The 16885-nt window shown below is 43.3% G+C and overlaps 1 protein-coding gene across 1 annotated transcript in view; it reads right to left on the reverse strand.

The window, feature by feature from the left end:
• Nucleotides 1-3007: 3007 nt before the first annotated feature.
• The window catches only part of TEKT4 (tektin 4), a gene marked incomplete at its 5' end in the record, with an annotated part of 15178 nt that continues 1300 nt past the window's right edge, over nt 3008-16885 (reverse strand). The window contains 5 exons of the mRNA XM_014520132.1: nt 3008-3356; nt 5155-5309; nt 6028-6250; nt 7558-7701; nt 9323-9393. Coding sequence (XP_014375618.1) covers nt 3140-3356; nt 5155-5309; nt 6028-6250; nt 7558-7701; nt 9323-9393 — 810 coding nt within the window. The remainder of the gene's footprint in view (nt 3357-5154; nt 5310-6027; nt 6251-7557; nt 7702-9322; nt 9394-16885) is intronic.

A 16885-nucleotide genomic window follows, 5' to 3' on the forward strand; every position in this document is an offset into this window, starting at 1 on the left:
CCCCCCCGGGCTTGCAAAAATACAGAAAAAGAGAATTGGTTTTGCAATTACCTAGTTGGTCTAATAAAAGGTATCATTTCTGAACCAAGAGTTCTAGATTTTTTTTCATTTCTTTTTGACTTTCCTCAAAAATACTTCCTTTGACCAGTCACTATTAGCAGTAGACAGCTAGTCCTCTGGGATATTTTTGACTTGCCGATTGCACGATTGCAAGCTTCTCACAGGACAAAAATGAATGACAAATAGCTGAGAGCGGGTAGCTATTTTTGGAACAAAATATGAAATGTCCCATATTAACTCACCTTCCATTGAATGCTGACTATTGTGACTATTCCAGAAGGAGACATAAGGTGACATCACAAACTACAAGGCAAGTGGAAATGATTTCTTTACAGATACATTTGCCATGTGTTGCAGCCAACTAGTTTTACTTGTGAATTTTTATGCCATTTGGGTTTGCTTCAGGCCGGTTGTTGTTACTTTGGGCATGACAAGATGCCCTGAACTGGAGGGGAAAGGTTTCCTTCAAGGACTCCTTGCTTCAAAGGCCTCACTAGCTGGTGCAGAGCTGGTATAAGAGATTTGCACTGGCCTTGTTCTCATCCTTCAATGTAGAAGCATGCTGTGGGTGTTGTCAGCATGCACTAGTCTTGGGAAGGCAGCTCTAATTTATACCAAGGCATCTGAAGGGCTTCAAAATAAGGGGAAGACGAATATGTCCCTGGTTTGGGTGCAGCCTAATGGTGAAGTCACACGTTACACTTAGACCGTGTTAAATCTGTGAAATGTGGGACTGTGCGGTTGCACTTGAAGGGTTAATATTGTTTCTTGCCTGCATTGCTCTGATTTGCCACTAGAGGGCTGGTGAGCAGGGGCGTGGCTAGGAGCCAGGACAGGTGGGCTCTATCCCTGCTCTGGATGGGGAATGCTAGGAGTGGTGCATCCTGGGATGCTGGAGGACTGCAAATTGTTAGTTATATCTCACTGAAGCAGTGAAGCTACCCTAACTCAAGCTAGGTAGCATGGCCCAGAGTTAACCCTTGCCTAAAGTGGTACAACTTAAAGATGCTTGGAGGCCATTTGGCACGAGTTAACGAGCTTTAACACGGGGGTGCTCACATCTTAAATGCCCATAATATGGCCTAAATGCCCTGCCTGACTTAACCCTGAGACTCATTCCCTTCACTTGTACAACAAGCACCGAGCCCCACTGTCTAATTGATCTTGTCTGCCATAATCACCAACAGCGGAGCATTTGACAGCAGCACACAAGCTGCCAGCAATGAATGCTTGTGCAGTTAGCCCAGCATGCGCTCGGGTAATCTGCTGATACGTCTCGTGAATTAGTCACATTTGCCTTCTCAGAAGAGAAATGTGCAGTTCCTAAGCATTGTATGAGGCGGTGGAAGTTGTCGCCATGGTTCTTATTGCTCTTGAGATAAAAAATGCTGTTGCTGTTTTACTTTTCAAAGGGCCTGCAGCATAGCGAAACGGCCCAGCAGTTACCCAGGAAAGCATCACAGAAATACATTTCCATCTCCCTGCAGGTTACTTGGTAATGATGCTGCAAATCACCTGGAGTGGGTTCCTCAAAGATTAACTGCAATAACTTCCAGACTTTGGTTCTCATTTGAACTCTTTCATTTAAGACCGAGTGTGAACTGCAGGCTGTGCACTCCTGGGAAATTCATGGTGCAGACAGGCCCTGGGATCGCTGGTTATAAGGGGCTACATTTTTTTTAAAGGCATTTCAAAAGCCCTGTAGCGTGGGTGTTACACATCTAGATGCTTTGGGAATCTCAGTGGGTACTTTTCTGCTTAGTAGGGTCTCAGGATTATTTGTGAAGCTATATAAGGCACTATAGACTCTTTTCCTCCTGTGCTGTGCATCATCTCTGCTCCTAACGAACATGATTCAGGCTCCGGATGAGGAAAATGGGGTCAGCAAGTAGAGATAGGATATACAGATATATATAGATATATTTTAAATCCCATGGATGTAAAACAACTCTGGAAATAGATACCAAGTCAGAACATGCCTTACAGATGCAACTCTTTTCAGAGAACTTGTAGTAAGCTTTTAATTTGGGATAATTGTCCAAAGCCAATATGCATGTCCTGTGTTAAGATAATATGCGCCTGAGCAAATAGCCATCAGAGTTCAACTGTTATGCTCATTTATTCTCATGCTCAAGGTAATAAGCAGAACAATTTAGTGATCATGTGGAGGGAGGATGCTTTTAAATTGTCTTTTAAAAATAAAAATATGTGAATTCACCTTCAAAGAAGCCTGTTCCACTTCACCTCTTCTTTTCCGTGTTTTGATGCAAAATCGCCAATGAAATGAGGTGGTGCTTGTAGACTCATGGGTGGATTATATGTGCTATATGGTTTCACTAAGGTAGATGGTATTAATGTGTCCTTTGTTCATGAACTGCTCTTCTGAAAGCAGTGGGAACCTTCTGAAAAGATAAACTTTGACAACCAAATAGCTAAGTTCATGTTAAAAAGGGGCATTCAGTTATCCATAAGATGTTTAGCCTAAGTTTGGTTTGGAGAGTTTAAACTCATTTAATTCTATACCAGATGATACAGGCAGATGTCTTGGGTTTACTCTCTTGCAGCGAAAAACCTGCCCTGTGCAGACTAGACATTTTTTTCTCTGCACTCAAGCAGCTTGAAACTCAAATCTGTTGAATCTATTCCTACCACAAGCATGTTCTTCTCTTGTAAAAACACCCAAACGCATTCACAGCAAGGCAGTCTGAAAAGGAGAGAAAGCTAGAAATAATGCCGCCTTTGCCTCATTCGTCTTGTGGCAACAAAGCATGAAAGCGTCACACCGGGTAAAATCTATGCAAACATAAGAAAAGTCCAGGCTAGATTCAAGGTGGCACGAATCCGCCTTTGCACTCGCCTTTTCAAACTCAAGGCAATCTAAAGTTTTTGTCTGGAAAACTATGTCTAGACAATGAATTTCCAAGCGCACGAACCAGGCAAATGGGGTTATATTTTGATGCCTTTTAATTCAGATAAAAGAAGTAAACAGTGAAGTCAATGTCTTTAGCATATTATTACAGACTTATTCTAAAATCATAAATTTTGGGTTAGGATCATCTTCCAGCCTTCCATATTATTGCTACTGGTAACCTGCTAATTTAAGAACACCAGGGTACCGTGTGCGGTGGGCCATGCATTTCTGCCTGTCGATAAAAATGCTGTTTGCTTTCACCGCTATCTCCTTTTCTAGGTTCATCCGTGTGTCTTCCAGGTTTCTCAGGGACTGCTCAGACTCCTGTAGTTGCTTCTTCAGCAATTCAATGGACTCCGTTAGTTCTTCAACTTCACTGATCAGCCTGAATTGAATTAGATAGGTCATAAAAATTAGAAGCCGGCAGTATGTGACTCTCAAAGGCATGTGAACTGTTATGACTCTACAGTTTGTAGTCTTTATTCTCATGACGCTCAACAGCCCAGTAATTAGTTGTTAGACCTGCAATTACCAGGGCCTGGTGGGTAATGGAGACGTTGAGCGATCGGGTTATAAAATGAAGCTGCTCTCAGAGCGGCGAGTGAGATCTCTTCCAGGAAGCCTAAAGCTAAGAGTGCATTCAAATGACTGCAATTATAAAGGTCTCCCAAAAATTGGATGGTAAAAAATAGGCCCAAGGAGCATTTAGAGAGAGCTTTTTGCCGTTAGTCATAATCAACTTATCCTTTGACGTAAGAATGGTTGCATTGTGCGAGCCCCCTTGTCAAGAAAGGGTGGCGTAAGAACTGTTCCATGATGCGCTGATTTTTCACTGACTGCGTATTTATTTCAACTCATTTTTTTTTTATTTCTGTTGGTGTAAGGTTGGAGGAACTGATGAAGCCAACAGAGTAACCCCAGATTTCTGCTGATGTAACTAAAATCGGGTTGCAGTCTCCCATCTGATTTCAGATTGAACTGCAATCTGTCCATCCGAGAGAAGACTTTCCAAGTGAGACCCATCGCTCGACTGAGTTTCCGGGAGGACATTGAATGTTGCATCGCGTCTCTCTCCAAACATCTATTTCACAAGACGAGAGAACCCCGTGTGCGGGTATCTTTGGAGGGTGGAGGGTGATTTGAAACAATATAAGCCCCCAGGTCAAAAAAACAATGAGACACGGCCCTTAAGCATGTCCTTAAACCACATTGCAGGTAATGCTCATGCTTAAAAGCTTTGTGTAGGCATAGCTTGATGAATTGAGGCCCAAAATGAGTGCATCTGAGACGGCACGAAGCACTGGGATTAAATCTAAGTACTGCACACTCCACCGAAGAGCGAAACAGCATACTGGCTTCGAATGCTGCATTTTTCCTACCCATACACTGTATAGCTGGAAAAGCTCATGCCCGATTCTTTGGGGTGGAAAAAATGAAAAGTAATTAAAAGATCCCTAACGGGGATCCAGAGTGGCACAATTTGATCCTTTAACTGAAAAGGATATATTAATCTCCAGGTTTAAAATGGATTATTACTGACAATCTCATTCCATCAGTCCAGTCCTTCCAAGGAGTTTTCCCCACTTACGGGAATGAGCGGCCCATTTACCCCCTCAGGGCTGGGAGGGTAACTCATTCGCCACATAACCCACCTCCCAGTGAACCTCAGCCAACAAGTGTAGGGGCTGCAGATTGTCCGTGACCTGCCAAGTTATTTTGGATCAGTGGAAAAAGCAAAGAAACTGCATTGCTCCAACCATACAACCATGTCTACGGAGGTCCTATTTATGACTACAGTAGCCCTGGCTAAGATCTTCCTTAAAATGACTTTACTCACATGTCTCTCACCTTTTTCCCCAAAAACCCTCCAAAATTTAACCTGTATAGGTTTAACACTGGACTCCATCCATGAAAAAGCCAGCTGTATGCCGTGACTCTGTAAAATATCTTTTTCTCTACATTCTGCCTCGCAAAACCTGTGAATGACTACCATATGTTTTCACGTACCATATGCCCGCCAAATAAGATATGCACCTGGGTTATGTCAATGAAAAATATCAGCGTTGGTCCTGGTGATTTAAGCACTGACTACAAAAATATGTGGCTCTTCCAGGCTGCTGATGCTAATGCCTATACAGGTCTTTGGATGTATTTGGGGTCTTTTAGGACATCAAGCTCTTTACCTGAACTGCGCTGGATCTCTGCAGAGATCAACATTGGGCCGAAAAGACCGGTCATACAGCCGTGTTTGAGCGACTTTCATTGGCGCCTCTTTGTCTTTGATAGCTTGCTTGAGAGAAGCAATATTGCTTTCTTGATCTCCGATCTCCTTCAGGGTCTGTTAGGAAAGGGAATAACCGTGAAGAAGACAGGCTTCATCAAATGAAAATTGCTTAGACAGCGCCATACAAGAGCGCGGTGCTTTGCAGACATATTCTAACAAGGCCTGTTCATGCCCTCTGTGACTTGATGATAACTTTGATCGCTCGTTTGTGGCCACAATACACAATGGCAACAGCAAGCTCTGTTCTTGCCCTGAGCTGAATGGAAATGGTGATCCGCTCTTAAGAGCTGAAGAATACCTTGTTCCTGGTTACAGATGTACAGTTTCTTAGTATTCCCTATTCATGGTAGAATTAATCTCAGCGAATCATTTCTGGCACTGTATTTAATCCAAAACGATGTTAGGCTGTTTTTAATTAGATAAGAGACTCTCTGCCTTTAAGGTTCTGGTGTTAGCCAACTTTGAGCTGCTATAAAAAGAAGGGAAATACCCATTTCCTTCTCCTAGCTTCTTGCTAGCGTAGGATAAGAATCTGATTTAGCAAAATACTACAGACAGATTTCACTTGAAGCACCTGGGAAAGTCCATCTCTACTTAGGCCAACAGAAAAGGCCATATGATTTCAGCATGTGCATAACTGGGACCACAACCCAATGCTGCACCCCTCGTAGGCTCAGAAACTTTTTGTAGGGGATTGCTCTATCCCAACTGTCTCAGCAGAAGCAAAGGGTAGTAGAAACCTTGCAGCCAATACATGGGAGGGAGCCCTTACTTTTTTCAAGTGATGCTCCAATTTGTGCTTGGCGTCTTCCATCTCCTCGCAGCGTTTGGCAAAAGCCTCGTCCACCAGAGCACACTGCATGCGCAAGTCCTCAGCAACGTCGTGCAGGATGTTGTCAATCAGCGAACGGAGGTTGACGGACGCCAGTCTCTCTCGCTCAGCCCGGTAGATGTTGTCGTGACTGAATTTTGCCCAGGTTTCTGGTGTCGAGGCACTGCAAGAGGAGGTGACCGGGCAAAAGTCAGAGGTTCCTGTTTTCAGACTGGACTTTGTCCAAGTTGCACTAGGCAGAATTGTCCCATTTTGGTAACTTCTGCCAGGCCAGAAACATTTCTGAGCTGACATCGACCCTCTAGTTACTAACACATGTAAGACATGAAGAAGTAATACGTGTGCATCTATCATGCAATGACCGCCTGCCTATGTTCTTGCTTCTGAAGGAAGTAAAAATTATCCGGAGCCATCACCTTTCCCAAACAAGAACAAAAAAGATTCCTATATCTTAGATCAGGGGCGGGCAATTATTTTCGGCAGAGGGCCGCTTACTGAGTTTTGGCAAGCCATCAAGGGCTGCATGACAGGCAGCCCAGGGAAGATAAATATTAATTTTCTACATTTTTTAGGGGCCCCGCGGGTGGGATAGACTGGCCTGGCAGGCCACATCCGGCCCCTGAGCCGCATTTTGCCCACCCCTGTCTTAGGTAGTCCAAGGGAGCAAGCGCTATGAAGACAGCAGGACATAAACTCTAGGATTTCTGGCCAATCTAAACTTTATAATCCATGTTAGTTAAATCTGGCAAACAGGGAAACAGGATTCTGCGGCAACACTTTGCCATCTGTTGAGCAGCAGAAGAAACTACATGATATTTTGTGTATCACATAGTGAAGATCCTGATTGGAGGAGGGAAAAAGCAACCAGATTTCCTATAGCTAAGCCATACACTTTCTCTCTACGTAAGAGAAGTGGAACTTTTCCTTTCAGTCACTAATTGAAGTCTTAATTTACTGCTTGCCATCAATGAGAGCCCATTGGCTGATTTTGGTGGGGTTTGGAGCAGCCCCCAAAAGTGTGAGAAGTTACTGCAAAATACTTCTGCAACATTTAATATGGATTTGTGCAATGTCTGCAATCTGTTTTAAAATTACACCACAGTCCAAGGTCTGATTGCAGCTGTCTCAAAGCCAGCTCAGATACCAAGCACGGCGTAAAAACACACCAGAAATGTTGGACGTTGCGCTGTTGCCAAGACCTGAGCAGGCTAGTTCAAAGCTAGCTGCTGTGTGTCCCCAGGAGGTGCCCTCCCAACTTCGACTGCAGTAGGTGTGATCTTCTAGCCCATCCGATACAACTATCCATGGGTACGCTCTTATCCCACAGTAAATGCAAGGTAGCTTACTCCACTTTCACTGAGCATACATGGCGCCTTCTCCATACAGGTCATTGTATGGAGACACCTTCTCCATACCTTCGCTGAGCACCTGTGGCCTCCTCCATAGAGGTCACGAACAAGTCCTTCTCACCTCTCCTCAAACTTCGCTGAGCCAGGATGGAACTGGATGTTGGTGCTCTGATTATTGTATCTTCCGCACTTTTCATCAATGTTGTAGGTTTCGACCTTATCGGACCAGTCCATTTCACAGATCTGCTTGTGGTCTCGATTCAGTCTGAAAAGGTCAAGAGTATCATAAATCACTGCTGGGAAAATCACACAACTTTGCAAAGTCATCACAAACTTTCTGGGAGCAAGGTCATAGCCTGGGACTTTCAATGGAAGCTGGGTAGCTAGCTTACTTCTTGGAAGAGCCCAGCCAACACTTAATCCCAGAACTTTTTGCAGAGAAGAATATGGAGACTAAATACCTTGCTTTTACCCGTTCTCCGTTGGACTCAACTCTTCTCTGTGGTCATTGCACAGTTGAGTCTCTGTGGTATAGAGGGGATTTCTTGGTAGGGTTGCTAATTGGGACTGAAGCTATTCCAGATTTTTTTTGTCCACATGATGTAATATAATATCCTATTAATACTCTCCTGGATTACTTTCAAAAGTCACCGGGAGATCAATACCAATTCCAGTAGACCCCTGGCCAATCCGGGAGGGTTGGCAACCCTATTACTTGGACCTGGGCTTCTGCCGGCTAATCATGGTGGAAAGGAAACTCAATTGTGAATTGACCCATATCATTTACTGGGTTCTCTTTTCCACTCCCCCCTAGGTTGTACCTTGGAAACTGAATGATTTGGTCCTTTAGAAAACACAAAAATGACTTGCCACAACTAAACTTGGTGGTTTCTTTTCTAAATTAAATTGTTCATGCTGAGTGCAACTAATTGTAAAATATCTTTAAAGAGGGTAGGTTTACCAAAAGTAGCGTTCTTCTCTTGTTTGTTACCACCAGATGTCAGTATAAACCAACAAATTAAAGAACATTTAGGCGAACCTAGGTAATACCAAGACCAGTTTAAAACAATTACTGATCTGAAGTGGAGTCCATGCTCAATAGATGCTCTACTGAGCTTGAATTGAGGTAATTAAACAACTTAAAATCATTGAGTGCTTCCATTTTTTACACGCTTTCTTAATTAATATACCATTCTGCTTTTACATCTAGCAGAGCATCGTGAATAGCTACACTTAAGAATAAAGACATTGTCTATGTTATACGTGCTTAACGGTATATAGTATCTTGAAATCCCTTGGAGAAAAAATATTTATGAAATCCTAAAGAGGCATATTATAAATAAAAATATGTATTACTTTTGAAGGGCAATAGACTTGCATTTAGCCTGAATGCTGGGGTTTTCTTTTTTCTTTCTTTTTTTTTTTTTTTTACAGAGGTCTTAAGTTTATATTGATATATGGTGGCAAAAACTCTGATAAAGCTCCTTATTCGGTCAAATTTCTTTATAGGGCATTTTAATACAACTGCAAGGCACAATGAAATGAGATTAGACCACTAGCTTCATCAGAATAAAAGGCTTGTAGTATACTTCTATTGAAATGCAATTGTGAGTTGTCACAGAACTACGTAAGCATATTTGCAAGCAAAACTAAAAATTTGAATATAACATAATGGAAAACACTGCTACAAAATGACATGACATTTCTATCAACTCGCTTGCTAATGCTAAATTTGCATATCTAACCACCTCTTTCTAGAGGATTTAAATAGAAAGTAAGAAGGGTAGAGATCCTGTGGTGGGACGAATTTCACCCACTAAGATGTCTATCCCTCTGAGCTGATCCTATAAATTAAGTACAGTGGAAACAGTGAAAAAGCATCTTACTGCATCTGGTTAACAGCTTGCATCAATGTTCTTTTCAAAAGCTCCTGAATATTTCTGATAAGCTCTGCTTCCTAGATAAAAATATAAAGATTATATGAACAATGCATCCCATTTGCAGAGGTCTTTGCTATCAGCGCCTGTTGGGACATTGCTGAAACGTCCACTTGTTACCCATTATCTTTGGCACCGCTTGTCATTACTGTAAGCAGAGATCTTCTGAGGAGTCGGCTATAATTAAAATACAAAGACGGTCAATCAACGCTGGGTGAATTCACTGATAAACTATTAAAACAATGAATTTTGAAGAATGGGTATATTCTGAAGTCTTTGTGTCTTTTTTATAGATGTACCAGCTGTACAGAGTGTTTATAATATAAGAGTAAGAGAGATATTTTGTCATATTAAATACAACAAGTGTAATACATAGGTTACAAGTAGAGAGATGGTTGCAAAATCACCTACAGCATTACTATATATTTAAACAGGCTGAAGATGCCCAGGCTGAAATAATCCAATGGATTTTCCATTTTGGTCATATAGGGCCAGACCACAGCTGTCTCAAATGAACCCTGCATCTGATAAAGGCCAACTCTAAGGTATATGGGAAAAATAACATCTGCATCTAGTCATTGATGTGACGTTGTACATGAAGGAACAGCTTCCTCCTAACATGGCTGAAGCCATGAAGACTTGTCCTACTTTGAGATGGCCCGGATGCTTGAAGTCCCAATTTGAACGGTTTTATGTCCAACGGGTGGAAGAATGTAAAATCTTAAAGGAATGTTGGCATTAAATTGATCTGGACAGGAAAGCATCTATTCTTCGTCTTGGCCTGTAAGACGTTTGCTTTGGGTATGAACTATTTGTGCTATATGAGTTGACTTCCAACCTGGAAAGCTTGTGCATTGTTATGCGGTAGCTGGTCCAGTGAACACGCTCCATTTCCTACACTGTACTCTTACTTCCAAAGCCCAATGTTTGTGGTTCAGACATGAAAATAAGCTAATATACATGAAAAACCTCCTTATTCATTTTGCTATTTTACTGCAAATACAGTCCAAGAACCAACACAGAAAGCACAAATTCCTGAACAATTGTTCCCTCAAAACCCTGCTGGCACTAAATGACCACATTATAACAATGATCTCGACAAATAAGGAGATATACAAACCATCGACATTCATCGTAAGAAACAGAGGGGAAAAACGATACCGAACAAATTGGGTTTTTTTATGGATAATAACAGCTTTGATAGAAAAGAAAAGCTGGTTTTTTAAAAAGGCGGCCATTCAAACCACACCTATGGTATCCCTTTAATAACATTTGCTTGCAATTGAGAGAAACGAGGCTTTTATATTCTGCATGATAGGAAATATTTTGTGGGCTGATTTCTCAGAAGACCATCACTTTGCCACATGGATGTTGAAAGGTTTAGCAAAGCACGGCATTTGAAACTGCATTAAAGAAAACTGATCTTATTCTGTGTTGTGTAACCTCCACGCAAATAAAGAGACCATTTCCCTCTATGATTAATGTGCAATTTAGTTTTTAAACGAGGCCAATGCGGGTTTCTTACGTGGAAAAAGTGATTCCGTGCTGAAATAAATTAGACGCTTGGTGAATGACCCAAACTAAAATTAACTGCATCTCTGCTGGGGAGGTGTGCACTTAAATAGAGCGTACCAAGGTTGTGGTAGCAATTGTCATAGTCAATGGGGACCATAAACCTAGCAGAACATGGAGAAACCTAATGTGTCCCAGCAATTACTTCTAGATATTGATCTACCACGTGATTTTTCCTGACTTAAAATGAGCACCGTGCTAAGCTACAGAAACCATTAGGACCTCCTTATTAATCTTACAGCCAGAAACTGGGAAGACTGAGCACTTCCGATCAAACTCCGTCTTAGTTCAATCTGAACTTAGTTAAATTTCCCTCTTGCTTTACAACTTCCCTCTTGCCTTACAGCCGTGTTTCTCTAGCTATGTCCAATCTAGTAAAAGACATGCGAAGTGCCCTGCTCACCTCCGTCCCCAAATTCTCCATTTTTTGCCCCAGACAAAATTTGATGCCGACTCAGGGCTGTGGGACAGGACTTCCAGTACTTCCAGCTATGGACAAATTCATTACGTCCTAGAAGTGAAGTGGTCCCCAATAAATTCTCACTGCTTAACATAATGTACCTGGCAAATTGTTGCTGATCCAAGGCTAAAGACATCTTAGCCACAGGAAAGGGAGAAGAAAGAACATGTGAGCTGTGACCCATGCTCACCCATAACCTACGGTCCTTCCTACATGTGCATGATGGGAAACTAAGGGACCTTTTGCCCCCATGCTATTCATTCGCCCCTCTTTCCCACACAAAAAGCTCCATCGGTTCCTCCCCAGGCACTCTGGCTGCATGCGTATAGGTGCCCCCAGGCTGAAAGGAAGTGATCTGAGAAAGCTACTCCCTGACCCTGTTGGGAAATATGACCAGGAACGATACCAAACTTCACCGCTGCCTTCTCGAGTTGCAGAACTGCCTCTTGGAGCACCCCTGGGAGGGGAAACTACCACCTAGAAATGCAGCTGTTTTAGCTTTCCCTCCCCCTGCCATCCATCTCCGTGCAATTCCCCATTCAAAGAGGTGTTTTTGGGTATATATATGACCCAAATTTACCCTACCAATATATGGCCCAAATTTACCATACCAATATATGACCCAAATTTAACCTGAGCATGGACCTGTAATAGTAATTGCCTAGAAGGTCCAGCCCACGCCACAAGAAGGGAATACAAAAGGGTGTTACAAACCAGGTTTCAGAGGCGTATAAGCTGTGCTGGGCCATATCTTCTTATTCCCACCCTTACTGATCTCATGTGTATCTTCTCAGCTTGTTTCTTAAAATGAACCACTCTGAAAGCTAAAGTAACCCTGCCGTGCTTTCAGGTTTCCTCTCCATAGTTAATAGACCCCCTTTCTTGTCATAAATGTTTGTCAATGAAAACGCAATGAGCAGTTTGCAGTTTAGTGCCTAATAAATGTTATTGCACTTTGTAGTGATGGTGCTAGCGTCTTTCTTCGCAACGGTATTGGAATGATACATCCATCACAACGCATGATTTTATGCTTCCTGACACATGGAAGAAGCCACGGGAATATTTAAGAGCAAAGGTTTATGAATGTCCCAAACGGTAGCAATCTAGCAGCATAGGATCCGTGCTCCATTTTTGCATCTGCAAATTGCAGGCACAAGGAACTGCAAATGGAAGGGACGGCACTTAGAAATTCAGTGACATCAAGCATGCCCGGGCATAATTGTGATGGGCAGACTGAAGCCAGGATGAGGATCTGCAGGCCTGAGACAAAGCAGAGGACAGCACATATTTCCAGGGAGGTGGAGGCTGCAGGGAGGGGTTCCTCCACCACTATACTGTTTGCCAGTTGAACTGGTCTGGAGCCATAATTACACATAGCTTGGTGTGTTTAATCCAGTTACCTCTGCCCAGGGCTGCCTTACTGGGAAGCAGCTTGTTTGCTGGGCACGTTTCCCTTGAACACAAGCTCATCTGGCAAAGAGACAGATCACGGAGGCTGGAAAGCGTTTTCTGCCCATCCCCTTGTCCCAGTCTCATCTCTGGCAGAAACATGCACACTTCTATTTTATTTTCTTTCAATATGTACAAAGAAAAACCAAAAAAGGACCCTTGCATTTTTATAGCAGTAACAGTGATTGCCTTTGATTCTGCACCAGGGAATAGGGACACCAACTTAGCTGTCAAAGCAAAGGTGCAATGAATCAAGGAGGCGGGCCAAATGCCTTTCCAGGGTAACACCAATGACGTAAAAATAATTAAATCTGCTTGCCCAGGGGTGGTATTTGGCACCCAGCTAAAATATCTGGACGCTGCATATGGAGAAATAAACTTGACATGCAGAATATACACAGCCGACAAGTGATTTATTGATAATATACTCTCCTGTGACAAGCCCTCTGCTAGTGCCTCTATTATAAATATTAGATGCTTACACACATGTATTTATACTGAGGTGGAGGGGATTTAGAGGACATGTCAGCATGTGCCAGGCTGCTCAAATACATCACTCAAGCTAGGTGCATGTTTGGCTTTTTCCCCCCGAGTTCATGTATTTGCAGTTCAAGAGCTCGATACTGTAAGAAAACGGCACAGTTTATATGGGTTCATCCTTTTTATTCATGAATGATCATTTTTTTTCTTTTAAGAAAGAAAAAAAGGCTTTCTTCCTCCACCCTTCTCTTCCTAAGCAGAACAACAATGAGGTGCTTTCGACACCAAATAGGGAAGAATTGATTTAAATGATGTATTGTAAAGTAATCTCCTCTAAGTACGCCAAAGCTGATTTATACTATGTACCTGAGAAGCTTTTGGTTAAACAAATTCATCCCGCGTGACAGCAATAGCTAAGCGGTGTTACATGTCACTGTAAATAGGACTCCTTTCTCCAAAAGCACAGAGAGAGAAGCTGAAACCAAAAGTCAAGGATTTCGGGGCATCTTCACAACTGCTCCTGGTCTTCTTGAGGGGTCATCTGTAATGGCTTCTGCCAGAAAGGAAAGGAAACCACGTTTCCACATCATGCTTTCCCTCTTCATGTGCCGGTCTGGCAGGGCCGTGCGAAACAGCCCCGTTTCATTTTGACTTTTGTTTCACCATTTCAAAGGGACGGTGTTTTGTTTCGAGTTTCATTTTGTTTTGTTTCGTCAAAATGGTTTTGCTGTTTCGACGCGTTTCAACGTTTCGCCCGTAGGCATTTTCATGATCCCCCATTCTAGCCTATAACTTTATCATTTCTTTCCCGATTTGGATGAAAGTTATAAGGTTGGTAGCCCCTTCTGTGGGCATAAAGCTTGCCACCTTTCAAGGAGATAGGTGCAGGGGTTTCTGGAAAACTGTACCTCAAACTGCTGACAAGTAAAACTTGTGGATAACCTGGAGAGGGTCCAGAGAAGGGCCACTCGTATAGTTAAGGGCTTGCAGGCCAAGCCCTATGAGGAGAGACTGGGGCACCTGGACCTCTTCAGCCTCCGCAAGAGAAGGGTGAGAGGAGACTTTGTGGCTGCCTATAAGTTCATCACGGGGGCACAGAAGGGAATTGGTGAGGTTTTATTCACCAAGGCGCCCCTGGGAGTTACAAGAAATAATGGCCACAAGCTAGCAGAGAGCAGAGTTAGACTGGACATTAGGAAGAACTTCTTCCCAGTTAGAGTAGCCAAGGTCTGGAACGGGCTTACCCGCGGGATGATGGCAGGCTGCTGCTGCCGGCTGGGACCGGTGCTGGGCACAGCCTGTGCTGAGCACCGGGAAGCCTGGTGCTGCCGCTGGCCCCAGCCGGCAGCATGCTGTCATCTGGCAAGCAGATCCGGGGGTCCGCGCTGCAGCAAGCCCGGCTTCGAAATGCAAAACATTTTGAGTGCCCTCATTTCGAAGCTGTTTCAAAGCCTTTTGTTTTATTTCGATTTCGCTGTTTTAAGCCCGAAACAGCCTCGAAAGGAAACACCCATCAAAATTCTGCACTACACTGTCTGGTGTTATATACCATGCACTGCTGAGAAGATGCTGGTTGTAGCTTTGGCTTGCATTAGTTCTGCCTCTGAGCAGATGAGAAGTGTGAGGGGCCCTTGCTTCTGTGCAAAGCAGCAAAAAGAAATCACAGACTGGTGAACCCTCCCACCCAAAACTTCAGAGCAGAGCAGCAGCCCCCAGGTTGCCTCCATCCAGTCCTCCCAGCAGATCTCCCAAGGGAGATTTAATGAATGATGCTTCTCTCCAAGAACTAGTCTCCAAGACCACATGCTGGAGTGCCTTTGGGGGCAACACTGCAGCCTGTTAGTTTAAAAAAACAAAACAAAGTGGGGAACTTCCAGTCCGGGACATGTTCTCTCTGCATACAACTCCCGATGCGGTCAAAACTTGCCCAAAACCAGTGCTGTCAAATTCTCTCCACAGCTGATTTTAGGAACACGTCTCCCCTCCCAGAGGGTTTTTGCTGGGGCACGAGACAAGTGGCTCATGCAGTCCATACTGGACTTGCAAAGGCCACACATTTGAGTGAATATTTCTACTGCCCCATGGCTTCTGCGAAGGGTTAAAAGCAGAAGGATAGACCTGTCAGCAGGGAAAAAAGATAGGAGTTTTTCTATAAAACTTGCTGAAAGCTGTCAAATAAACAAGCAAATGAAAATAAACTCCCTGGTAAATTGGCTCATTAACTTTGAATGGGTAGCCAGATTTCGGGGAAGAACAGCTGTAAGTGTCAAGTATGGCTATTAAGCATTTGAAGAGCAGGACATTCAAGGTAGGGATTGATCTCCTGCAGCGAAAAAAAGGCATATAGCCCTAGCCAGATCTTGAAAGAGCTAGCAAAATCACGCCCGAGTATATCTGAAAACCTGCTATTTGCAAAAATCTCTGTTTTAACTCGTTCTGTTAAAAATGTGGAGGATTTCCTCTGCTATTGTGTATTCCTCTTCCCTCATTCCTTTTTGAAAAGGTCATTGGCATGGTAACAAAATCTTTGTTTCTCCAGAGTGCATCTGTGTCTAATAGTATGCTTTGCCTGGGATCACATCACTCATTCTTTATGGCACCTAGGTGGCTGTCCATGCTTTGTCGTCATAAACAGAGAACTGTAATTTCAGTTAAAGAATTAGCAGCGGGAGCGGAAGGACTTAGCAAGGAGCCAACAATTCTTCATAGAGGACAAGACACAAGAAATGCAAGAGATAAGCTGCACTAGAACAATATTTTTTGTTGTAAATAGATATTTCACCAAGTTTTTTACAAAGCATCAGAAGCTTCAGAGAATTTGGGCTAGATCTGTATATAATGCCGCTGATGTTCACGGGGCAGAAAGGCCATCCCGGTACCTCTGAAGCCACCTAATGCTAGCTCGTCTGGCTATATTATCAACTGGGATGTTCTCCAAAATACAAGTGACTCCTTCAGCATGAACCCAGGCTCAATAAACTTCCCCTCAATGAAGTCTTCCTCTGTGCTTTTCTAAGTGGTAATAGTGGCGTCTCATTTGATCAGTAACAGGATCTAATTTGATCCTGAATCAATTTTAGGCACCTTTCAGAAAACATTGGTGATTGCAAATAAGTAGCTATGAGTTTATTCCCCAGACAGAAAAAGAAGGATCATTTGCAAATACAGCCTGGGCCCATAGGTTTCATAGATACATAGATTCATAGATGTTAGGGTCAGAAGGGACCTCAGTAGGTCATCGAGTCCGACCCCCTGCATAGGCAGGAAAGAGCACTGGGGTCAGACAACCCCAGCCAGGTGCTTGTCCAGTCTCCTCTTAAAGACCCCCAAGGTAGGGGAGAGCACCACCTCCCTTGGAAGCCCATTCTGTTATCCTAATTATATATGTGCAATTACTGTGACACCCATGGGATGGCACCGTTCCAAGGGCAGTTTCTGGCCTGGTATATTTTGCATGCACTATTGCCCTGAAAATAGCAGCTTCTGAGAAGCAGCTAGCAAAGTTTTTTTGCTGGAGGAAGGTAGCTTCCTGTAGGGGAAAAGGGGCGGAG

The sequence above is a fragment of the Alligator sinensis genome, unplaced genomic scaffold (genome assembly GCF_000455745.1).
Source record: "Alligator sinensis unplaced genomic scaffold, ASM45574v1 scaffold1283_1, whole genome shotgun sequence".
NCBI classification, from domain to species: Eukaryota; Metazoa; Chordata; order Crocodylia; family Alligatoridae; genus Alligator; species Alligator sinensis.